Consider the following 24201-nt stretch of genomic DNA (forward strand, 5'->3'; position numbering starts at 1 on the left):
GGTTTCTTCAGGAAATCTGGTGCTCTGGCAAAGATGAAAATGTTGACAGTGTGATGGTTGTGTCATTTGGCTGGCCAAAGCAATGTTTTCTATTAAAGCAAAGATTAGAAGTCTTGGGGCCAAAATGATCTCAACTAAATAGTTCTTCTCCACTATGTTTCCATCTGCCCAGCATGTGAGCCATTAACACATGGTTCCTGTTGATGATTTTCATATCCTTATTTGCGAGGAAATCACACTGAGGCCAGTTCAGAAGACTCATTTAACTAATGTATTGGAAAAGCAAATAAATGAGCCTCCTATACATACTAACAATTTTATATTGCTAAAAGAATGACTATTTATTGGAGATTAAGCACTCACTGACCAAAACTACCTCTAAGTCATTCATCTACTAGTCTTTATAATATACATATTCCTATTCTAGTCCAAAAAAAGAGTAAGGCTCGCCATGTGTTGAAATAATTTATTTCAACACTTAATGCATCATCTGTTCTGTATTTCCACATGTTGTGTCATCACAATTTGACCTCAACCCATTGTTAAATATTTAATAGCACTGTTGGATAAACAATACAAAGTATAGTTTACTTTTGAATGTAGCATTTACGTGAAAAAAATAAGCCAATATATGCTGCAAAAGGTACAGTTTTGGGTTATAGTGCTAATCCTTCTGGTGGATGGAAAATGAGATATAAGAGGAAAGGAAACCACAGGGAGGATGAATGAATCAGGAAGAGCAATGACAAATGAAAAGATGACATAACTCTCCAATAAAGAACACAAGCAGAAAGTAACTGCCACCTAAATGTTGGCACAATGGGAACTGCATATTTCCACCTCTCAAAACTTAAGCATGATGATGGATTGTTTTGAGTAGGAATCTAGTCACGTGAAAATTATGAAATACTACTCAACAAAACACTAACCAATAAAGGATAATTTTAAACTCTCACTGGGTATAAATTTCATGGTGACAGAAATTATTCATTCAAAGGATTATCTGTGGTCTGAAAGAAACAACAAAAGAATGCATGCAAGAGATTTTGATGATTGAGCAACCACTTCCTGAAAAGTGTGCTCAATACATTCTTTTTGACTGACCATAGATAATCGCCTTAGGAAGTATGAAAACATTTATAATCCTGCACCAGGAAATCTTTATAACTCATCGAGTTCCTCTGAGATAAAGAGCTGGAAACTGCATTTATTATCCTACTTCAGCATGTTTTTCAATGACAGTTAAAATACAAAATGGATCTACAAACCACAGTTGAGAAGAAATTAAAGAAAACCTAAGTAAATGGAAAGATATACCATGTTCATGGTTTTGAAGACTCAATATCCTTAAAATTTCAATTATCCCCAAATTGATCTATCCCAATCATAATCCCATCAAGCTTTTTGTGTGTATTTATAGAATTCAACAAGTGGATTCTAAAATTTATATGGAAATGCAACTAGAATATCCAAAGCAATCTTGAAAAAGAATATAAAGTTGGAGGAATTACACTACCTGACTTCCTTACTTATTATAAAGTCCCAGTAGTCAAGATAATGTGAGACTGACATAGGATCAACAAATAGATTAGTGGAACAAAGCAGAGAACCCAGAAATAGATCCACACTTATAAAGTACAAAGGCAAAGTGCAAATTAGATTTGGAATGAATTCCCCTTTGAGGAAAGATGATTAATTAAAAATCTATAGGGACTTCCCTGGTGGCTCAGTAGTTAAGAATCACCTGCCAATGCAGGGGACATGGGTTCAATCCCTGGTCCAGGAGGATCTCACATGCCGTGGAGCAACTAAGCCCATATGCCACAACTACTGAAGCCCATGTGCCTAGAGACTGTGCTCTGCAACAAGAGAAGACACCACAACGAGAAGCCTGCGCACCTCAGCTAAGAGTAGCCCCTGCTCGCTGCCACTAGAGAAAGCCCGCGCGCAGCAACAAAGACCCAATACAGCCAAAAACAAATAAATAAATTTTTAAAAAAGAAAAAGAAAAAGAAAAGGGCTGTCCATGATTGACTGACTCTATATAACATAAAAGCACCATTGAAAAGAGAAAAGTTCAGGTAATCAATTGGTTGTTTTCTTAGTACTATATTTTAAAAAGACATATATTCTAATGACATTTTTAAAAACTTAATCAACTGATGGTTTGGACCTCTTGGATAAACATTGCTTTTATTACTCACATTTCTTAACTTTTAGTTCTGCAACAATTCAGCCAGTACAGAACTATTACCCCCCCACCCAATCCTCATCTAGCCCATGAAGTTACACAACACCAAAGACTATGACGCATTAAGTAACCGGTTTTGTACCTAGAAGAACAAAATCTGATTTTAAAACACTTCAGCGTATTTCTCCAGTGCTTAATTCTGTTGCTTAATCAAGATTGATTATTTGCATTTGAAATCTTAGTATCATTTTGGAAATACCTAACTTCAAAAAGTTTGACATTTAATTTTAAGGCAAAAAAGTAACAGCTACTCACTTCCTGACTTCCAAATTGTCCATATGTAACCTCACCCACCCCTTCCATATTCTTTTTTTAGGGACTAAAATTTAACCAGGTCAGTTCTGGTTCAAACAACCATGTCATATGATTTCAAATAGGTATCTTGGGAGCTAGATTGAATCATTTGCTAAACTCTAATATTTTAAATCTATAAATGTTAGAAGGAAGATAGCTTTTGAAGCTGACAAAAAAACAATCAGAGAACAGCAGTCTTTTTGTGTGCTGCCCAGAAAGTCAGTTACAAAGTGGTCCTATTGTGTTTCTCATAATTTACATTTACTTTTTTGGCAGAGCAGAAAGGAAAAAAATAAGAAGTCCAACTTGGAAGCATATAACAAAAATGAAAGAAGGCATTTTTATTTTAAAATGTCCCCTTGACATTTAGACATCTACAAACCCAATATTTAACATTTACAGGAGATAAAACAATAAAAGAAATAGCAGCTGTTTTTCTGTGATGTCACTGAACAGGTGTGATACCATTTCATACCCCAGAAATTGGATGGATCTCTTGCTGATGCTCACAGGAGGCCCATATGAGACCAATATTGACCTGTGTCTCATTTCCTCAGATTGGCCAGAAAACAACCCAGGCCAACAAGAATCCTGATGACTGATCTGTGCCGATTCAGGGCAGACATTTTCCCAAACAGATCAATACTATCCAAGGTGCAGCTGAAAAACAGGATGAGCTTGTATCACTAAACAAACACCAAACTGCTTATTCACAAAGGCAAAAGCAACACAGCACTTATGTTTTCCACAGTGTGTTTGCCTGTGACCTCAACCCTGACCCCTCAGAGCCACCCTCTATGCAGAGAAAAGTAATCCTGTATTGGGCCTGCCTCTGGTACTCCTCTGGTACTCTGGGTCACTCCTGTGAGTGGTGGCATTTTTACAATGAGAGCTACTGTGTCTGCTTTGGCCTAGCCTAGACAATCACATGATGCCAAAGCAACTAGTCAATGCAGTCAATTTAGTCAAATGACTGGTCTGAGCACTTGGCATTATGTAGACAGAGAATAAAATAGCAACAGAATTTTTACTTTTTACCCATCATACTGTAATTGTGCGGTCATACCTTGGATTAAGTTAATTCAGAAAGTTCTGTGACACGAGTTGTTTCTATATACACAAACTAAAACAACTATCTGAATAAACCAAAAACTCAAAAGTCCAGATAAAATATTCTTTTGATTAAACCCTCAAAATTGCCTTTATTCTAATTTTCATTTAGCCACATGGACCGCCCCCCCCCCCAAAGTCATATCGGGTATGCTCTTTTTATATCAATATATTCTAGGTGCACATGCAAATGAATAAGTTAAATCATAATGAGAACATGCAGGTTACATCACTATTTTCATTGCTATATGGTTATAAAATATGAGGATTTTATGGTCTTTAAAACAATCTTCCCAAAAGTATTGAGAAAATAAACTATGCATTAATATACGACCCCACATTCCTCTAGGCAAGATGACTTCATATACAACTAGGCATGAGCAAAATTTAAATGTTTTGTATGGTCCTAAAGTGAGAAATTTCAGCTTCCAGAGGCTACAGAAGACTCAGGACCAATAAATGTATTTAAACTGGGGACAATATAAAATCATATAATCACATTTGGGTCTTAAAATGTTTAATGGCTATTGGTAACACTGCCATGAAATCCAACCACCTACCATCTAAGATAATTTGTGTATTTAGAATACTGAATTTATTTTCCAACCCTAGATACACGTTTGATAAACTTTGATAAAACAGCTGTGTCTCTTGCTGCTATTAAAAGACAAATCTATACCCCCCCTCCAAAAAAAGGTCGAGTAACAATAATTGTTAGCTTTTCCCTTTCCTTCAACTAAGTTTTCCCTGGGAAAGAGGATTTGAAAGGGAGAAAACAAACTTTCCCTCAGCACATTACTATATAAGCACTATATCCATCTGCCTGAATAAAGAAATAAATTCAACTTTGGAACTCTGCCATGGAGTGTCGGCTCCTGCAAAGGGGACAGTTTGCTATTAATTGTTAATGTCGTCGGCCATTAGAGGGCACTAAACAACTCTACATTAATGTTGCATTGGAGGGAAGACTGGAAAAGCAAGAGGGGAGGGAGAAGGGGGGAGAGTACGAGCAGAGTCGGGGAAGAGGGAGGCAAAGAGAAAAGAGAAGGGTTGGGCGGACGGGAGGGAAAGAGAGAAGAGGGAAGACACAGAGAGAGAGAGGAAGAATAAATCCGAAAGATTAAGAAGGATGTGGAGCCCCCAGAGCCGTCTGAAGTGAGCAAAAGCCAGCGCCACCCCGCCCCGACCGCCCGCGCCCCTCCCTTCCCGTCCTCAGGACGGTAATTATAAAGCGAAAAGCAGCGGCGAGGTCACCCGTTTTTACCAGCCTGCTGCACCGAATGCGCGCGGTGCAGGTGCGGCGGCCGCGGGGCTTTGTGATTCATGCCCACTTTCAAAGGGGGGCTTGGGCCCGTCTGAGAGGCACCCAAACAACTGTCTTCTAATATTAGCACGGCTGTATTTCGGGATCTATTATAGTCTGTCCAGACAGATCCCATTGTAATGGGATCTTTTATTAAAAGATTAGCACTATCTCCTGCAGTTGGTGGAAAAAAATCTGTTATCACTGAGTTATTTGCAGTTGTGGAGGGGGTGGGAGGGGGTGGTGGAAGATGGGGGGTGGGAGGACGAGAGGAGGCGTGGGGGGTGGCGATCTGGCGGGGGGAGGTTGGGGGCGTGAAGAGGGGCGGATTTGAAATCCGTAGGAGAACAAATCCCAGTGACCTGCGAATGTCCAAGAATTTTGTCTGCATACTTCGCTGTCTGTTGTCCTTCGGGCTCCAGAAGCGAAAAGAATAGAAATTTAAAAGGCAGCTTTGGAATAAACAATATAGCATTTTCCGTGAAGTAATCGTTTTATATAAAAGGAAATATCGCCTCCTCAGTTTCATTCAGCGGTGCCAAAAATGTTATAAATGAGAGACCCGCCAACTTTCAGCGAAGAATGCCAGGCACTGTGCTTAATAAACTGAGGCTACAGAAGTTCATTATCGATGTTGCAATCTTTTTTATTCCGCGAACGGAGAGAGAGAAAGAGGGAAAGAGAGAGAGAGAGAGAGAGAGAGAAAGAGAGAGATGCTGAGAAGGAGACTGGGAGAGACAGAGACACACAGGACAGAAACTGGGGAGCCTCCGAGCCGGGAAAGGGGGGTAGACCGCCTGCGTCGGCGCCCCCACTCCGGGTTCCGACTCCAGAAGCGGCGAAGTGAAAGGGGAGAAAAGAAAACGAGAGGGTCGAGACTGTGACGGGGCAGGGGGTGGGTGGGGAGGCTGGGGCTGAGGTGTTCAACATTTTTGTTCTCTTGTGACTCGTCGAGACCCAGGGCCGCGTTTCGGCCCGGCTCAGCCGGGGTAGAAGGTGCCGGGGCCGGGGTTCCCAGCCACACCTCTGGGCTCCGGGTGGCCGCAGCGCTCGGCACGCGCAGACCCAGACACAAAACGTCGCGGGGTCCCGCGCCCAGACTGCGGGGGCCTAAAACGGCAGCGACCCGACCTCAGGCGGGGTATTTCAGCAGCTCGGGGCTCTCCGGGCGTTTTGCAAAGTCTTCCTGGAGCGGAGGAGCGCCGGTGCGGAGACCAACTCCCGCCCCGCCGCCCAGCTCCGCTCCGCCCGCCGCCGCCTCCAGAGCCCCCAGCGCGCGCCCCCCCCCGACACACACAGACACACGCTCTCTCTCTCTCTCTCTCTCTCACACACACACACACACACACACACACACACACACACACACACGCCACCCCCGGCGCGCTGGCGCTACCAGCGAGCGGCGGCGTGCAGGACTTGAAGTGGGTGTTCTTCCCCACTCCCCCGCCCCGGTCGCCTGCCCCCTCCCTCTCGCTCCTACGCAAATAAGAACTCGGCGATTCCCCTCCTGCAGCTTTGATTTCGGGCACCTCCACCAGATAATTGGGAAGCGTTTCCAGAAGGTGGGAAATGTCACCTGATTCACACTGAACTTTTAGAAGCTCCCCACCCCCAAGGAGCCGCGCACACCCTCGCTCGCGGCCGCCCTCCCACTGCCCCACACACTGGGAGACCGCCCACCGCAAACCGCGGAGACCCCCGTCTAGATTTAAAGCGCGGCTGCGCCCGGCTTCTGACGTCCATTGAATCGCGCGGGCGGCCGGCGGCGAGCGCGGGGCTGCGCCGGGATCGCTGCGCCCTCCGCCGCTCGCCTCTGCGACGCGCGCCGCTTGCCCGAGCCACCCGCCGCCGCGCCCGCTCCCCGCGCCGCCGCGCTCCTCGCCCCGCGCCTGCCCCCAGGATGGTCCGTCCCAGGCACCAGCCCGGCGGGCTCTGCCTCCTGCTGCTGCTCCTCTGCCAGTTCATGGAGGACCGCAGTGCCCAGGGTAAGCGAGGGGGGATGCGCTGGGAGGTTCGGCGAAGGGCAGGGGTTTGTACTTTTCGGTCGTCTCCACTGGGTCTGTTCTGAGCAACGCTGCTCTCGGAAGATGTTGGACCAACTTAGCGAGTCCGGGATGGAGAGGAGTGGGAAAACTAAAGGCAGGGACATTTTAGGACCTGAAGCCGAGTTTGGAGCGCGGTTATCCTTTAAAAGGAAAGGGAGTGAGCTGGAGTCTCTCTCCGTAGGTAGGGTTAGATGCTCCAAGTTCTGGACATAATGAGTTCAGATGTTATCTCCCCTGTTTGGCTCTGAGGAAGGGGGCAAGCATCAGTAGCCTGGAGATTTCAGTCGACCCATTTGCAATCTAACCTCCCTCCCTCCTACGTCTTTTGGATACCTTAAAAAAATGACTGGGTGGGGAGGGGGGAATACTGAAATTTCTTCGGTGGCTGGGGGACGTGGTTTCAGAAACTTTGCCCAAACTTGGAAATGTGGGTGCCGAAAATTTTAGAGGGAAGTAGCTTTCTGCCTAGTGGATGCTTCTTCCAACCCCCTCCCCACAACCCCGCAAAAAAAAAAAAAAAAAAAAAATTATTGCCCCGGACTCTTGAGTAGTTTACAGTTTTTTCCCCTTTGCCTCATTCCTCTGACTGTTAACTTTCTGTAGAACGCTGAGGAGCCCACAATTGGTTTAAATTCTGAGATGCAAATTTCTAAAGTTTTTTAAAATTAGATTTGTTTATTTCAATTAGTCTTTGGGCAGAATTTTTTAAAATAATAAGAGCAGCTTGCGATCCAATTATTGTTAAAGTTATATGGATGATTCATGAGAAATCTTCCTGACCAAGATCCGAACATTAAAAAGGAGGAAGGGGGGAAAATTACTTGCAAAGATTTCTTGGTAGGTATGAGATAGGGGTGTGTGTATACACACATACATGTATATAAAACCATGAAACAGTAGGAAGTTCCCCCCCCCCTTTTGTTTCCCCCCCCCCACTCTTTTCTTGAGGCAGACTTGTAACTTTCCTGGCTTTAGCGTTAACATTTTGTGTGTGTTGTAAACTGTCCCCCGGGCACTGTCCCTAGCCGTCTGCGACGCACTACTCTGAGTTGCCCGCCTTTCGGGACGAGGCGCTGCTGGGGTGCCGGGGAAAGCAGCCCTGGGAGATTTCGAAAGATCGCGGTGGCCGCGGGCGTCCTCTGGGTCTGGCGGATTGCAAAACGGCCCGTCGGGCGGGCTGCGCCTCGAGGCCGCGCGGGGCAGCGCCGGGCAGGGCCGGGTTGCTTTTTTGCTTTCATTTTTCACAAGTGCCTTTTGCTTGATCTGTTCGTGTGTGTGTGTGTGTGTGTGTGTCTGTCTGTCTGTCTGTCTGTCTCGGTCTCTCTCTGTCTCCCCCTTTCTTTTTCTTTCTCTCTCTCTCAAGTTCTCCTACTTTCTTAACCCCTGTCACAAATAATACTCGTACCGCCTACATGAATGCAACATGTAAAAACACCCGTCGCATCCTGTTTTTGTCAGGTTCTTTAATCTGCTCTTCGAGTCGCTGCAGGTTATGAAATGGGACGAATAAAAGTAAACAGTCTAGTAAAAGTCAATGCAAGCTGCACGTGTTGTGTCTGGGTCACTGGTAACTGACATTGATATGGCTGGGGCGCTCTGGCTTCTCGCTCTCGCCTTCCCTCCCCCTCGCCCACCTCCCACCTCTTCAATCTGGCTTTTTCCCCCTCTTTCTCCACCCCTTCACTCCCTCCGATTTGTTTCCTGCTTTCCTGCTTTTCTCTCCCGTCTCTCCTCCTCCACGCTCACTCCCTCCCCATCCCCGCCGGGTCTCCTTCCCTTGCCGGCTCGCCGCCTCTCTCCCCCTACCCCGCCACTGCTCACTCGCCCACCTCCCCGCCCCTGTCTCCCCGCAGCTGGGAACTGCTGGCTCCGCCAAGCAAAGAACGGCCGCTGCCAGGTCCTGTACAAGACAGAACTGACCAAGGAGGAGTGCTGCAGCACCGGCCGCCTGAGCACCTCATGGACCGAAGAGGACGTAAATGACAACACGCTCTTCAAGTGGATGATTTTCAATGGGGGCGCCCCCAACTGCATCCCCTGTAAAGGTAGGGCTCTTCCTCCCCAATTTGTAGGCCCTCAATAGAGGGCGTCTTACCCTCCCAGTGCCCAGCTGGGGTTTGGGACTGGGAGAGCTTTGTTCGTGGGATCCACCTAACTACCCCCAGCCCTGGTAAGCCATTCGGGTTGAATCTTGGGTGTCACATACTACAGGCAAAACAAGGTCGACAGAGGTTCTCGGACTTCTTAGCCAAATGTGGTGAAGCCAGCCAACCCGTGCACTTTGAGAGAGATCTGGGTATGGGAGGCAGCTCACTGTCCCCCACACCTGCCCCTCCTCAACTTCTGGGTGAGAGCCCCTGGGGCTCGGACTCCTGGCAGCACGATTGCGCGAGGCACCCGCAGCCCTCCTGGCTGACCTGCACGGTGCCTGGCCCCGGTTTTAATCCCTGCATCTTTCCAACGGCTAGAAACGTGCGAGAACGTGGACTGTGGGCCCGGGAAAAAATGCCGAATGAACAAGAAGAACAAACCCCGCTGCGTCTGTGCCCCAGATTGTTCTAACATCACCTGGAAAGGCCCAGTCTGTGGGCTGGACGGAAAAACCTACCGCAACGAATGTGCACTCCTCAAGGCCAGATGTAAAGAGCAGCCAGAACTGGAAGTCCAGTACCAGGGCAAATGTAAAAGTAGGTCCTACCCGGCCCCTCCCCCGGCTTCCTACCTGAGATAGACCCACTGCAAGACCCCCGGGGGATGGTGTAGTCTGCAGTAATAGCCTAGTAACAATAATGATGATACCAAATAAAGGAACCCTTTCTAACTTCTAGAGATTCCTTAAAACACTGAAGGACCAACCTAGAGTCATAGTTTTCTTTTGAAAACCACAGGGCTCCCAGAGTACATTTCTGAAAGCTGGATGCTTCATGATTTCCTTGATACTACAAATGCTCAGTCCCTAAGGACCAGAAGGTGCCTATTAATGTGTGTTTCCCTCTTTGTTTCAGAGACCTGTCGGGATGTTTTCTGTCCAGGCAGCTCCACATGCGTGGTGGACCAGACTAATAATGCCTACTGTGTGACATGTAACCGCATTTGCCCAGAGCCCACCTCCTCTGAACAGTATCTCTGTGGGAATGATGGAGTAACCTACTCCAGTGCCTGTCACCTGAGAAAGGCTACCTGCCTACTGGGCAGGTCTATTGGATTGGCCTATGAGGGAAAGTGTATCAGTAGGTATTCTGGATTGAGGAAGGAAAAGAAAAAATACGAAAAGAGAAAGAGGCTCGAACTGGTGTTAAAACTATGAGGTTAACCAATAAATAAGGCCAAAGCCTCCCCAAACACATAGCTTCACCAAAGAGAGAAATACTCTCCAGTTTGGGTAAACTGTCATGACCACAGCATTCCTTAAGAAAACATTGTCTTCCGGAAGCATTGGCATATATATTGAAATGCCAGCAAGACACAGGAAACAATTTTCCTCCTTAGAAACCAAAGAACTCACTCAATTTTACACATTTTTTTTAAGTGCTAGACTTGCTGGAAGCAAGAAATAATTACTTAACAGTTCCTAAAATCTGTTATCAGATTCTGATAACTGATAGAATTGTTTTTTTAAAAAGATCCCACTTGTGGGAAATAATCAAATACATATTTAACTCAAGGATACTGTGAAATTCCGTTCCAAAAAAATGCTACAGTATTTTCATGTACTAATATAGTATGTAGGAAACGTGTGTGTGTGTGTGTGTGTGTGTTTTGGTTTTATTATAGAGCATTTTTGCACAATATCTCCATTACCCCCATGAGTGAGTAGTAATAAGATATGTTATATGTTTACATTTATTGATAGGAGACGAGAGAAAGGGGGCAAGGGGGAAATGGATTTACTCATCACAGGTGTATTATATCCTAGAAGCAAAGTCCTGTGAGGATATCCAGTGCACTGGTGGAAAAAAGTGTTTATGGGATTTCAAGGTTGGCAGAGGCCGGTGTTCCCTCTGCGATGAGCTGTGCCCTGAGAGTAAGTCTGAGGAGCCAGTCTGTGCCAGTGACAATGCCACCTACGCCAGCGAGTGTGCCATGAAGGAAGCAGCCTGCTCCTCAGGCGTGCTGCTGGAAGTGAAGCACTCCGGATCTTGCAACTGTAAGTGCAGTTTCTAACCTTGCTGCAATTTAAGGCTTTCCCAGGCAAGCCCTAGGGAATGGAGACGTAAAAAGCACGAAAACCTCCCCGTATAAGCCCACTTCTGTTTAAGTTAGGTAGCTGCTAAATTTTACCAGCAGTTCGGCGATCCGCAGAAAAATTGCCTGGAATGTTTCTGGGCTTTTAGGATTTGTCTGATGATCATCCAGGGGGTCGCCTCTAAAAACCTATTTCCAGTCATTTGCCCCTAATTTCTTTTGCTTTAGTAGTGTGCTTTGCTGTTTGCTTTATTAACACTTGAATCTAAACTAACTGCTTCAAAGGTTGTTTTTTTTTCTTTTTCAAAGACAGCTTTCTGTTATCACACATGGGCTGCTGCTTTGCGCAGCTGCCTCTACTAACTCTGAATTAAGGACCCAAAGCAGTTATACCTAGAACACAAGAGCGCTTTTTATCTAATTTCAGGAATCTGCCTGTAAAACCTGAGCCATTGATTCTTCAGAACTTTCTGCAGTTTTTGACTTCATAGATAATGGTTTTTTTTTTAAGTTTTTTTTTAAACTTATTGCATAACAGCAGATGCCAAAAACAAAACAAAACAAAACAAAAAGCATCTTACTGCAAGTCACATAAAAAATGCAACGCTGTAATATGGCTGTTTCAGAGGGCTTTGAAAACGTACACTGAGCTGCTTCTGCGCTGTTGTTGTCCATATTTAAACAGCAGCTCCCCTGTATTCCCCCATCTAGCCATTTCGGAAGACACCGAGGAAGAGGAGGAAGAGGAAGACCAGGACTACAGCTTTCCTATATCTTCCATTCTAGAGTGGTAAACCCTCCACCTATGTTCAGTGTTGACATAGCCTTTGGGCAAAAAAAAAAAAAAAAAAAAAAAAGAAAAGAAAAAGAAAAAATATATTGTCCATACTGTAAATAAGTGTATGCTTATTTATTTGGGGGGAAAACTATACATAAAGGACCTTTGTCCTAAAGCTCTCTCCCAGGCCACCTTGTTACTCACTGGACCCGGAGAGGCAGTCATTGTGAGGTCTACTGGATGAGGCCCATAGTTGAGACTTGTAGACATTTATTTATACTGTGTCATGTTTTATAATTTATACATAAAATGTCTGGTTGACTGTACACCTTGTTTTTGAAGAAATTTATTCGTGAAAGGAAGAGCAGTTGTTATTTATTGTGAGGTCTCTTGCTTGTAAAGTAAAAGCTTTTTTTCTTCCCTTGTAAACCATTTAAGTCCATTCCTTACTATTCACTCACTCATCTGTCTCCCTTCATTTCACTGTTGTTAGACTCTTTTCCATTATAACAAACTTGCATGTCAGTTTCTGTCATGTTTATTTATTGGATTCTCTGCTGCCTGTTCTGTACATACATGATCCCTCGGGTTTTGTTTACAAGGAATCTTGACTGACCAAAAGGCATTATAACTCTGACTCAGATAGAAGGTACAGAGGATACATCTTTGAGGAAATTCCTACTTCCGTTCTCTTGTTGTGATGAAGACATTTGTGAGAGGGGCTGATAGCAATGTTGGGTGGTTTCTAATTATGTACTTTTAAGATGTTACAGATCCAAAGAAATTGAGTGATATGGGTGTCAGGAGCCTGAAGGAAGGGAAATGCTACACATTCAACCTTTTGTTAGGTGTTTCCTTTAAGCTAGTCTGCTGTACCTTTTAAATTAGTCCTTTTCACCCAATGTGTCATGAAAAGTTATATCAAAGCTTTATCAGTTCAAGTTTCTTGCTTTTCATAATACTTTTTTCTGATGCAATTTTATATTTTCAAACATGGCAAGTTAAATATAAATTCATTTAAATATATAGTTTTGTACTTTTCTACCATGTAAATGTGCAATGTATATAAAAGTTATAATGTGTATTTGTAAATAAATGATGAGTGAAAAAATAAAAAAATTTTAAAAAGCCAATGGTCTCAATTGCTGATGATGTAAAAGAAGTTATGTGGGCTTTTGAGTAAAAATGTATATGATACATTTGCTGAGAAATAGAGTTATCACTGAAATTAAGTGGCCAGGGCAGTAGGAACTCCAAGGTAAATTACAGATCACCTCAGTGGAGCTCAAAAGATAAAGAAATCGGAGGTCCAGCCACCCCTTTGTAGGAGTGATGGCATACCTACCACTCAGCCCTGGAGGACACTGTAGATGTTCTTCCCTGCAATGTACCAAGCCTAAAGTTTCCTCTTTAAAAACACCATCTTCTTAGCTATCCTTGTTCCAAACTCATCTCCATAGCCAGAGGTGCCCTTTATCTTTCCTCATCTAAATACAGTGGATCTTAGATCTTTAAAAAACAAAGCACATCACAAGGAAAAGTGAAAATAGACTAATATATGACAGCACATCCTAGAAGTCAGAATATCAACTACAGAAATAAAGGCAGTATAGTGTTGGAATTCTAGAGACTTGGTGAAGTAAGGGTGGGGCAGGGGTGGATTTCCACAATGATGTCCATGGTTCATGGAGAGTTAATAACGACACTTTCAAGGTAAGAGGACATGTATTAATATTTTGCAGTTTACATTAGACAGCCAAGTCACACTATCAGAGTCTCAGATTGGCATCTGGGGCATCAATTGGTGGTCCCTGTAATACATTGTACTACATAGTGATACGTAACTAGATAATCACAAGTTTCCAAGTCATTGTGTGCTAATTCATTGCCTAAGTATATTAAAAAATATCAAGTACAAGACGCAAAGAAGTGAGGATTGGGACTGTAGGAGGGCAAGTGCAAACAACAGTCAATATTGCAAACTGCTAAGCAAATAATGTTCTTTCTTTCAAAGACTGTGACCCAAGTTCTTTTCAAAAGTTTATCCCTTTTGTGAAAACCCTCTTTAATATAAATAATTATTAAAAATGACTATAGGAGACTGTTGGCTCTCAACTGTGGTCACCAAATGAGAAATTTGTTGAAGGCAGAGGGGCCTCTTGGGTGGGCAGAGTTTGTATAATGATTAGGAGGCTGTTGGGTTCATTAGCCCTCTGCCCCCGGTTCCCAGAGAAAGGGGGGAAAGAGGTGCAGAAGACAAACAGACCACCATTAACCGAGGAAAGACAAGGATGGTAACTTCTGTAGTGCCCAGGACCTGCTGGCTTGCCACTAGGGCTGGGCTCTTGGGGAAGGAAAGAGCAGGCAGACATGGTTTCACATCCCTTCCTGGAACAGATTTATTACCTCATCCTGGGATGCTACTGATGCTTTAAAGCTGCCATTGACATCAGAGTAAAAACGTCAAATTTAACAGGCACCAATGTGTGTCTTGGCAAGGGGGAGTGATAAAATCAACAGCTTGCCTTTTAAACAACATCCGGATTATTTATTTACAATTTTTATTTCATACTTGTCAGCATCAATCATTCCTCTCAAACACCAGGCAGTATCTCATTTTCCTTCTTGGGGTTTCCGACTTTTCCAGTAATCCTGCGTTAGGCTAATTAGTACCAAAAAATAGAAGTCTCTTTTAAAATTAAAATTAGATTAATACCATTAGGCTACTGTTAGAATTTCAGCTATGACTCAAAAGAATCTAATTCGTTTAGGTATATAATGTAATTAATAGAAACAGTTGCTAGTAACTAGCTTTAATTAGTATGAGTTCATCCTAATCGTCATTAGGAATTGCAAAATATCAAGTAATAATGAAAAATCTATCAGGGGTCTAATTTTCATCAGAGGTCCACTTCAATTAAGATTTTTACATGCTGTATGGGTATAGCAAAAATAAAATCTGGCATAATTAGAATCATTCTCAAACAATGCAGCTCAGTGTAGTACCTGGCCTTAGACTGGATCCTGTACCCAAGGGGGAAAGCCCTGTGTATAACATTATTGTCCAATTGACAAAATTAGAATACTGTCCATAGATTAAAGCATTGTATCAAATCAAATTTACTGAAATTGATTACTGTAATACACATGCGGAGAATATTCCTATACTTAGGAAAGACACACTGAAGTATTTAGGGGGAAAGATAAAAATGTATGTAATTTACCCTTAAGTGATTTAGAAAGAAAAAATATAGCTTTATATAGGTTTTTTTTTCCCCCATATGTAATCAGAGAGAGCACACAAATGATAAAAGAAGTAAAATGTTAATTAACAATAAGTGAATTTGAGTAAAAGGTGTATGGGTATCTTTAATACTATATTTTTGCAACTTTTCTGTAAGTTTGGAATCATATCCAAATAAAAAGTTTAAAGATTTAAAAAGTCATTCTCAAGGAGAGGTGCACAGTAGACTGCTTTTCCCAATCTCTAGGAAAGCAACTGAAATAGAGTCATTTAAAAAATCATTTTGTATGACCAAAAGACTGGAAAATAATTCCGGTGACTTTGCAACGGCTAAAGAATCAAAATTGGCAATGAGAGAATTTCTGACACCTAAACCATACCTGAACTGAGAAACAGCCTTTTCTTTTCCATAACCATCTTAAAATTTAGAGTAATTAGTAGCTTTGCTAAAACACTTCAAACACCAAAACCCCAGTTCTCCCCACTGCTTGCTATATATTAATTAGACAAGGAATTTAACCTCTCTAGGCCTTAGTTTTCCCATGTATGTAACCAGGATAATAAAAGTGTCTCCCTCATAACAATGTTCTGAAGATTAAAAGAAATAAAATGTGTAAAGTGCTTAGATCTGTGCCTTGCACATAAAAAACAGCCAGTGAATAAGTGTCCTCTAGGACTGTAATAATTGTTATTAACTAAAGAAAAAAGAGGACTTCCCTGGTGGTCAAGTGGTTAAGACTCTGCTCTTCCACTGCAGGCTGCATGGCCCGGACAAAAAAAAAAAAAGAAGAAGAAAGAAAGAAAAAGAAAGAGTGGAATTGTAGCTCATCAACCAGCCTCTACCTTGAAAATGCAATGAATAAGGAGTGACACCAATCAAGACCAGAAGCACAAGTGTAAACAATTTATTTTAAATTTTAAACTATTTTAGCCATGTTAATATTTAAAACAGAGCTTCAGGAAGTTCTAGGTGCTATAGCAAAAGTTCACAGTTCAAATAACAAATTGAGATACATTATTTTTCATGGAAATTTAGAAAAAAATCAGTCACCCAACAACATTTCCAAAGCCACAAGACATGCATTTTGTCTTTTCATTCACACACCCAACACAATCCCTGGTAGTAAACTAGATTAAATCTGTCTTTAATTTTGATAGGATTTCCTACGTGAGGGCTATAGGTTTCTAAAGATAGTAATAAATTATTTCCAAACTAGCAAAAATCCTAATGTAAATTGTACAATTACCAAATACAAAAAGGTGATATATTATTTAATTTATAAACTCATTTATTAAAAAACATTTTTCAAAACCTGCATCCTAAAACAGACACATTTCTCTTCTTCCCATTCCACTTTCCATTCAGATCAACAAACAATCATTCTTCAGCCAAAAGTTGTCATGTAAATAGACTCCAGGCATGCCTGCCCTGAGTATTCAGCAGACCTGCCCGGACATGTCCAAATCCCAGCTTCTATTTAGCTGGAATCCCCCCATGAGTACAGGATGGTCCCTGGGTTTTGCCACCCTTGGACCTCAGATATCTTGGCTGGTACCATCAAGATTCCTGTGGCTGATTCCTTCAGACACTTAAACACATATTCTCTGGATTACACCAAATGTAGTCCTGGCAGAGCTATAATTTATTTTTCTATTTTAAGAATATGGCCCTGGAACCAGCTGGTACAGTTGGGAGCCAGATATACTGCCACCAAAAGTCTCTTGTATTAATTCCCTAAGGACTCAGGTCTCCGGCTAAAGAATAAGTATAAGCTTTTCTCAGGGACTTAGGGCAAGCAAGAAATCAGAAGCAAAGTCACAATCCTGGTGAATCAGAGGAGCTGTACATCTATTCGAGTTCTAAGAGATCTTGATAGATCTCTATCTTTTCTGGCACGAAAAAAAAAAAAATTGATGGGGTGATTTCCTGGTCATGATGCATCCCATAAACAGTGGTGGCAGTGAAAGACCAAGGCACAGGCCAATCTCTATAGTTTCTTGAGATTGCTGTGGACTTATGGGCCAATGACAAGGGAAGAATTGGATTACTCAAAAGGCTACCAATACTTGAAACTCCTAGAGTCTTTTGTAGACACAGTGACCCAGGAAAAGTTATCAAAATAGATGGAGGGCACTTTATTAGCTATGCAGAACCAGGACACAGTCAATAAAATTCCCAAATATAAACAGTGCTACTCAAGGTGTAGTGCCTGGACCAGCAGCATCAGAATTACCTGGGAGCTTGTGAGAAATACAACTTTTCGAGCACTACCCCAGAACCACTGAACAAAATTCACCTGGGGTCCAAGAATCTATGGTTTAACAAGCTTTCCAGGTGATTCTTGTGCATGCTAAAGTTTGAGAACTACTGCCCTAGAATCAATTCAAGCTCTGAGTGAGCCCTGGCTCCCTGATGTTCCAAAGGCAGCCAGAATACCCATACATGGGTCTCTGGTAGGGCTACAGAAAAACCGTGTTCAACTCTGTTCTGCCAGCCTGACCTGGCCAGAATTCCCACGCATAATTGGCCTCATTTGCAGGAGTGTACCTGCTGGTGGTAAAGGTACTTGGCCATAGACATCACAAGGCACATTTTTCCTAAGAATATTCTCAGCCTTCACTATCTTAAGGGAGATCTTCCCAATGAGACTTAAGCTGGACTGGCTAGGAGTTGTGGACTTGCCTTTACCATCCCTTCCAGGCATATGTATTGAGTGGTAAGTTTATCAAGAAGAGACATGAATTTTAAATGAAGAGTAGTGAAATTCCAACCCTGGTCCTCCCTTAAATTGACATTTGTTCCACTTCCCTTCCCTAGCACTTGTCTACAACTTCTTCCAGGAGTTCTACATCATCTTCTTAGAGAGTAGAACTTCCAGCTTCATCCACTGGTCAGGAAGCCAAAACTGCTACTCATTTGATCCACCTCTTCTAAGAACAGGGAGATCTAAGCAACCAGATGGAATAGACGTGCAGGCTCGAAACTATAATAAGTGATATCCTCCTAGGAATGCATCCAGAGACAACCACATCCCAATGTCCATAGGCTGAACCAAGAGTGAAAGGGCCTCTCTCACAATTTTTTGACATTCTATTCCTCCTGGCCTCATATCTTTTCCTACCTCAATCACCTCAATGATTCTCTCACTAGAACCTCGGTTCTATGAATTCCTGTCCATTTCCCCACACTCTCTGGCCAAAATCCTAACTATGGATCCGTGAAATCCACCTTCTCTACAGCTATACCTATGCTGCTGAGCAAAGATGAAATCCTCAAAAAGTACCACTGGGTGCCCTTACACAAGTATGGAATCTAATCTCAGTTGGGTTCTTTAAGAGCAATATTTTATACATCTGTCTTTTCCCATTTCCCTCTCCAGCACTTCCAAACCACTCCCACTCTCCTCACTTTCAGTGAACTTTATCTCACCTACTCAACTAGATAATTGCTGCCATCAGGAAAGAATTATGTCAGCTTCCTCCACTGCCATAAGTTTGCCCTATTCCATACAATTTGTAACAACCTTCCCTCCAACCTCAAAGAATCTCATTTTCATTTCTCTGTTTTCCACCACACCCCCTCCCATCTCTTCCAGAAATTCACTCTATGAACAGAGCTTTCCCTCCATCATTTAAAATTTTTCCCTCTATGGTGGTTTTATTAACCTGAGCCTATAAATATGTTTCATAAAAATGTTTTTAAATAAGGATAGAAAAATTGAAATAATTAGTAAAGTTTGCCTAATTCAATACACACACACACACACACACACACACACACAAATGCTTCAGCCTTGGCTAGCCCTTTAAAAAAAAAAAGCCTTCTTGTGTCTTCCTCTAGACACAACCTGTGGCGTAATCTCCATTCTATCTCCACTAGCTCACCTCTCCCTCATTCCTCAACCTTCTTCAATGTGGTCTTTCCTCCTATTCTTCATCTAAAGATGTTTGGCAAACATTATCAATGACTTCCAAGCTCCCAGTACAATGGACACAATGGATGACTCCATCCTTACCTAATGAATCACTCTTTGGTTTGTACATTATCAACCGGACTCTGCTCTTCTCAATTCCCCTAGTTTTTTAATTTCCCCCACCCGTTATCGCACCATTCTTATGGGACTTCCTTATGCGCCGTGTTCTTCTCACCAGTAAAGTAGGATCAAAAGCTGGCAACCTATGGACTGTATCCAATTTATATTTTATTTGATCACCCACACCTGTAAAATAATTTTGAATTAGTTAACAATATTTTAAAATTAGGAAATCCCACCCCAAAATCTGGATTTCTGCTTTCTCTTGAAAAATCTGAGAACCAGATATCACTGGGCCTGTGATCCCACACAGGCACAATCACCAGGAGCAGAGCAGACATCAGCAACTCTTTCTTTAGATGGGTACATGCCCCCTAGTTCACTGCACCTCCCATGTCGCCTGTTGTCCTTCACCTGGTTTGTTTCACTCATCTACCTGATCTGACTGCCCTTTGTTGGCCAAGAGTTCCATCCTCCACTCCCTTGCTTTTCAGTCTGCACAGTCTTCTATGTATTCCACAATATTCCAATATCATCAGATTGTCATGGTTTTCACTGCAATCCAAATGCTGGTGACTGAAGATTGCTATGACCAGCCCTGACATTTGATTGAGCTTCAGATCATACCTTTTGTTCTACAATCAGGAAATTGCCCCTTTACCTACTGCCCCTAACAAAGGGATGCCCCTCACCCTGCTTGTTTCCTCACACAGATTCCTTCCAAACCAGAATCTTATAGGAATAAATCTGATTGGTGAAACTAAGTCCCCAACAAGGGAAGCTGGGAAATGCAGGGTTAAATTTTAAATTGGGAAAGTATAATTCAGCATAGAGAAGTATAAAGTAGAGGGAGTGTCCCAGAGATCTTGGCAGCCACAATGACAGGTAAATACCACGAGATAATCTAAACAAAGATAGTTATAAAGTTGTTAAAAGTAGAACTGCAAGTGGCTGAAGCCAGAGGGACAGTATAGAATTCATCAACATCAGCAAGGTTCAAGAGTATTTTCTCAGAAGCACTCAACAACCAGGAAGCTGTTCCCAATCTACTACCAGTCAGATACTCCACCCAATAAAATGGCTGCTGCCAAACACTCTGCGTTATACCAACACAATTCAGAGGAACATGGGGAGGGCAGAGAAATAGAACAGAGAACAACAACATCAGACAGAGAAGCAATTTCCCAAATAATGAACAGCAATCAGCATTTAGCAGAATGTTTTGCAAGGGAAAGCTTTCTGTCCTCCAGCCTCTAGTGGACCAGAGCAGGAGCTCATACTTAGAAATATGTGACTGAGGAGTCTGAACTCAACCTCAAGCAAAGACTGGTAGAAAACTAAGAATTCTCTGAGATTAGCAAAGATCCTTATATGGGAATGTCCGATCTCCAACACTGATGACATGGGACAGAGATCTAGGTGACAAAAGAAAAAGGACCAGATCAAGATACACATTTCCCTTCACCAATATCCAGGGGCAGAGGGAATGAATATAAACTAAATCAACATTTTGAAAGTTGTTTTATTTGATTTACTGATTTTTAATCTGTTTAAAATTCTCCTGAAGTGCTTTCCATTTTATGGGTCAGAATTACACCTCAACAAAAACCCACAGGTATCATTTATTTATAGTTGGGAATCAACTATAATTTTTTCAAAAATCTTATATATGACCTCCGTATTAAATTAACACAAAGTTCCAATAATTAATTAGAAAGAAAACAGAAACAGATTTATATCTATATATAATAAATCAATATAAAATTCAGAATTTGTCAGAGAAATATTGCACCTTTAAGAATTAGCCAAGATACAGTTAAGCCGACTGTGCTCTTCTCCCCGTGGGGGCCCGGTGCGCAGAGGCTGCAGACAGCAGCCTCCTCGGTAGTGCATGCAGCCTGTTGCCTGTATGGGTTGCCCTAAGGGACCTTGGAGACAGCCCTTTCCAGTGGACATTAACGACTGGAATGCTGTCCCCAGTCTAGGCTCCAGAGAGGTATGCGTGGTGCTTTTGGAAAGCCCCGGGGCACAGTGGCCAGGGTCCACATTGGCCAGGTCATAATGTCCATCTGCACCAAGCTGCAGAACAAGGAGCATGTGATTGAGGCCCTCCGCAGGGCCAAGTTCAAGTTCCCTGGCCGCCAGAAGATCCACATCTCCAAGAAGTGGGGATTTACTAAGTTTAATGCAGATGAATTTGAAAACATGGTGGCAGAAAAGCGGCTCATCCCAGATGGCTGTGGGGTCAAGTACATCCCTAATCGTGGCCCCCTGGACAAATGGCGGGCCCTGCACTCGTGAGAGCCTTGGCGCTGCCCCCTCCCTACCCTTGCCCACCAATAAACCCTACATTCTTGTCCCTGTAAAAAAAGAAAAAAAAAAAATTAGCCAAGATGTCCAGAATAGATAATTATATAGAGACAGAAGGATTAGTGGTTGTCCAGGACTGGGGGAATGGGACATAAATTGGGGGGGGGGGGGAGGGCTGACTGCTACTGGGTACAGGATTTTTTTTGAAGGGATGAACATGTGCTAAAATTGATTGTGGTGATGATTGCAAAACTCTGAATATATAAACACCACTGAATTGTACACTTTAAATAAATGAATTGTATGGTATATGAATTTTATCTCAATGAAGCTGGTTTTTTTAAAAATAACTTCCAAGATAATTTAAATGGAAGAATTTCATAGTTTTTCTTACTTTTAAAATTGTTTTAGGGACTTGCCTGGTGGTGCAGTGGTTAAGAATCTGCCTCCCAGGGACTTCCTTGGTGGCGCAGTGGTTAAGAATCCGCCTGCCAATGCAGGAGACAAGGGTTCGAGCCCTGGTCCTGGAAGATCCCACATGCCGCGGAGCAACTAAGCCCGTGTGCCTAGAGCCTGTGCTCTGCAACAAGAGAAGCCACCGCAATTAGAAGCCTGCACACTGCAACAAAGAGTAGCCCCCGCTCGCCGCAACTAGAGAAAGCCTGCACGCAGCAACAAAGACCCAACGCAGCCATAAATAAATAAATAAATAAATAAATAAATTTATTTAAAAAAAAAAAAAAGAAGAATCTGCCTCCCAATGCAAGGGACTCGGGTTCGACCCCTGGTCAGGGAACTAGATCCCACATGCATGCCACAACTAAGGAGCCCACGAGCCACAACTAAGACCCGGCACAACCAAAAATAAATAAATTAAATAAATAAAATTAAAGAGTAAATAAAATAAAATTGTTTTAGTTTTACAAGAATTGATTTTAAAAGATACACATTATTACATCTTAACACATTCTAGTTGTGTACTCATATTTACTCTAGATTTCTATGCCCTTAAATATCAGTTTTGATGGTGGTAAATATAAACCAAGTATTGAAATTATAACTCTAGAAAATTTAGCTTCAGTAGAAATCTTTTCATGAATTAATAATACTCCATACTTTCATCCCAGTTTTATTGCCATAGAGATGGTGAGAAATGGAGTCAGAATTCTATGGGAAAAAAAGACTTAATTTACCAATGCAAGTTTCTTTTAACATTACTAAGAAAATTCTAGACTTGGTAAATGATAAAAATCCCAGTCATCATATCCTACTTTTCACTGAAAACATTTAAGATAAAATTAAAAGAACAATAATTAATAAATTCATATAAAAACTTTACCCAAAGAGAGAATAATTTTGGTTCCACCTGGCTGCTAACACAAACAGTCTTAAGGCAAATAATTATGTTATCACATGTTTTTATTGATGTGCTGCCAATGTCTATCAGCACAGAAGTTAATTTTTTCCCGTTTTGGGTGTAAAGTGATGCTAGAAAAGAGAATTATTAGTATACAAGAGTTTAATCTGTAGTCATATTTTAGTGTTGCTTATTATACTTCATCTTGGAAATGAAAAGCTTGCAACTTTTTTGGCAAATATATTTATGCACACTCATTCTTTCTGATTAGAGCAAATTATTCCTTAAGAAAAATTTTCACTCCGCAAATAAATATGCTTTATTTTCCACTTAGAAATTCAGTGGAAAATTAGACTCTACCATCTGAATGCTAGTTTTCTTTTAAATTAAATTAAATTGTTTTTCACAAATTACGGTTTTAAAATTGCAGCTTTCCTTTTCAGAATGTGAAAGAAGGAAAGAGTTAACTATGTCTCTTCTCCTTTATACGATCTTGATCTTTCGTAAAATCCTCCAATCTTAACTCAGATTCTTATTCTTTAGTTACAGTTGGGTGTGTGCTTTTTTTTTTTAAAGATTTTAATTTGATCATTCGATTCCTTTGGGGAGACGGACTTGAGAATTTATGCAAACACTTTCTTGTTTATCTAGAATATTAATTATATATCTCAAAATATGACATACAACGTACTAAGGCAATGATGCATATGCACATATAATGAGAGAATCTTCCCTTAAAACTCTACTTCAATTCATATAGGGTTCCCATAATCACCCAAAGCTAGTTGGGGTTTGGACAGACAAAGGTTACTAATAGCTTACCTGTCACGAGAAACACATCCAGTTTTTGCTCCATCTTGGAATTTGCCCAGAGGATTTTAAGGCAGGCAACACTAAGTGTGCTGATTATTCTTTTTGCACTTCCACTCCCACCCATTCTCCATCCTCTTCTCTCCTGCTCTGTGTCCTCGAAGGCTGAGCCCTACAGAATGCCCCCGTGGGGGCTGGTTTCCCTCTAGGTCTGGCCAGGTCAATGAGAAAAAAGCAGAGGATGGGAGGAAAGAGATGTGGGGTACGGGTTCCCTGCTCGCTCCCTGTTTCAGCACCAACTCTCTGGTAGTCGCTGCTTCCCTCCATGACCATCCAGGAGAAGCAGGGCAGCCCAATCTATACATTTCCAGTTCCCTTTGAGTCCAGAAACTCTATTTCTTGCTCTCGTTCTTCTCTAAGGAAAGTAATGTCTTCCTATTTTTACTTGTCTAGGTGCCATTGCTTGCTTATTCCCTT

The 24201-nt window shown here is 42.2% G+C and overlaps 2 protein-coding genes and 1 non-coding gene across 5 annotated transcripts; all 3 read left to right on the forward strand.

Annotated features, from left to right (window-relative positions):
• Positions 1 to 6329: 6329 nt before the first annotated feature.
• On the forward strand, positions 6330 to 12048 carry FST (follistatin). 3 transcript variants are annotated; one of them, XM_036848752.1, is made up of 6 exons: positions 6330 to 6946; positions 8860 to 9051; positions 9475 to 9693; positions 10012 to 10236; positions 10926 to 11153; positions 11903 to 12048. In XM_036848752.1, the coding sequence occupies exons 1-6, from the start codon at positions 6862 to 6864 to the stop codon at positions 11983 to 11985; spliced, it is 1032 nt and encodes a 343-aa protein (XP_036704647.1). In that variant the 5' UTR covers positions 6330 to 6861; the 3' UTR covers positions 11986 to 12048. The 3 variants fall into 3 exon arrangements, with proteins under 3 accessions (XP_036704647.1, XP_036704648.1, XP_036704646.1); XM_036848753.1 differs by lacking the exon at positions 11903 to 12048 and adding an exon at positions 11619 to 11742 and having other exon boundaries at positions 6333 to 6946; positions 10923 to 11153; XM_036848751.1 differs by having other exon boundaries at positions 6334 to 6946; positions 10923 to 11153.
• A 9009-nt stretch (positions 12049 to 21057) lies between these two features.
• LOC118893712 lies at positions 21058 to 21188 on the forward strand. Its single transcript, XR_005019561.1, has one exon. It is a non-coding gene; the product is annotated as a small nucleolar RNA SNORA70 (small nucleolar RNA).
• A 57-nt stretch (positions 21189 to 21245) lies between these two features.
• On the forward strand, positions 21246 to 21587 carry LOC118892475 (60S ribosomal protein L10-like). The gene has a single exon (XM_036847261.1). It carries the CDS (start codon positions 21246 to 21248, stop codon positions 21546 to 21548), a length of 303 nt encoding a protein of 100 aa, XP_036703156.1. The 3' UTR covers positions 21549 to 21587.
• Positions 21588 to 24201: the final 2614 nt, after the last annotated feature.

This window comes from Balaenoptera musculus, chromosome 3 (genome assembly GCF_009873245.2).
Source record: "Balaenoptera musculus isolate JJ_BM4_2016_0621 chromosome 3, mBalMus1.pri.v3, whole genome shotgun sequence".
Lineage (NCBI taxonomy): Eukaryota > Metazoa > Chordata > Mammalia > Artiodactyla > Balaenopteridae > Balaenoptera > Balaenoptera musculus.

Excerpts from the sequence above, each read along its gene's own strand:
- FST (XM_036848751.1), top strand. The coding sequence starts at position 6,862 with ATGGTCCGTCCCAGGCACCAGCCCGGCGGGCTCTGCCTCCTGCTGCTG. Across the intron at positions 9,052-9,474 it reads CAACTGCATCCCCTGTAAAG|AAACGTGCGAGAACGTGGAC; the intron begins GTAGGGCTCTTC and ends TCCAACGGCTAG. Across the intron at positions 10,237-10,922 it reads CTATGAGGGAAAGTGTATCA|AAGCAAAGTCCTGTGAGGAT; the intron begins GTAGGTATTCTG and ends ATTATATCCTAG.
- LOC118892475 (XM_036847261.1), top strand. The coding sequence starts at position 21,246 with ATGCGTGGTGCTTTTGGAAAGCCCCGGGGCACAGTGGCCAGGGTCCAC.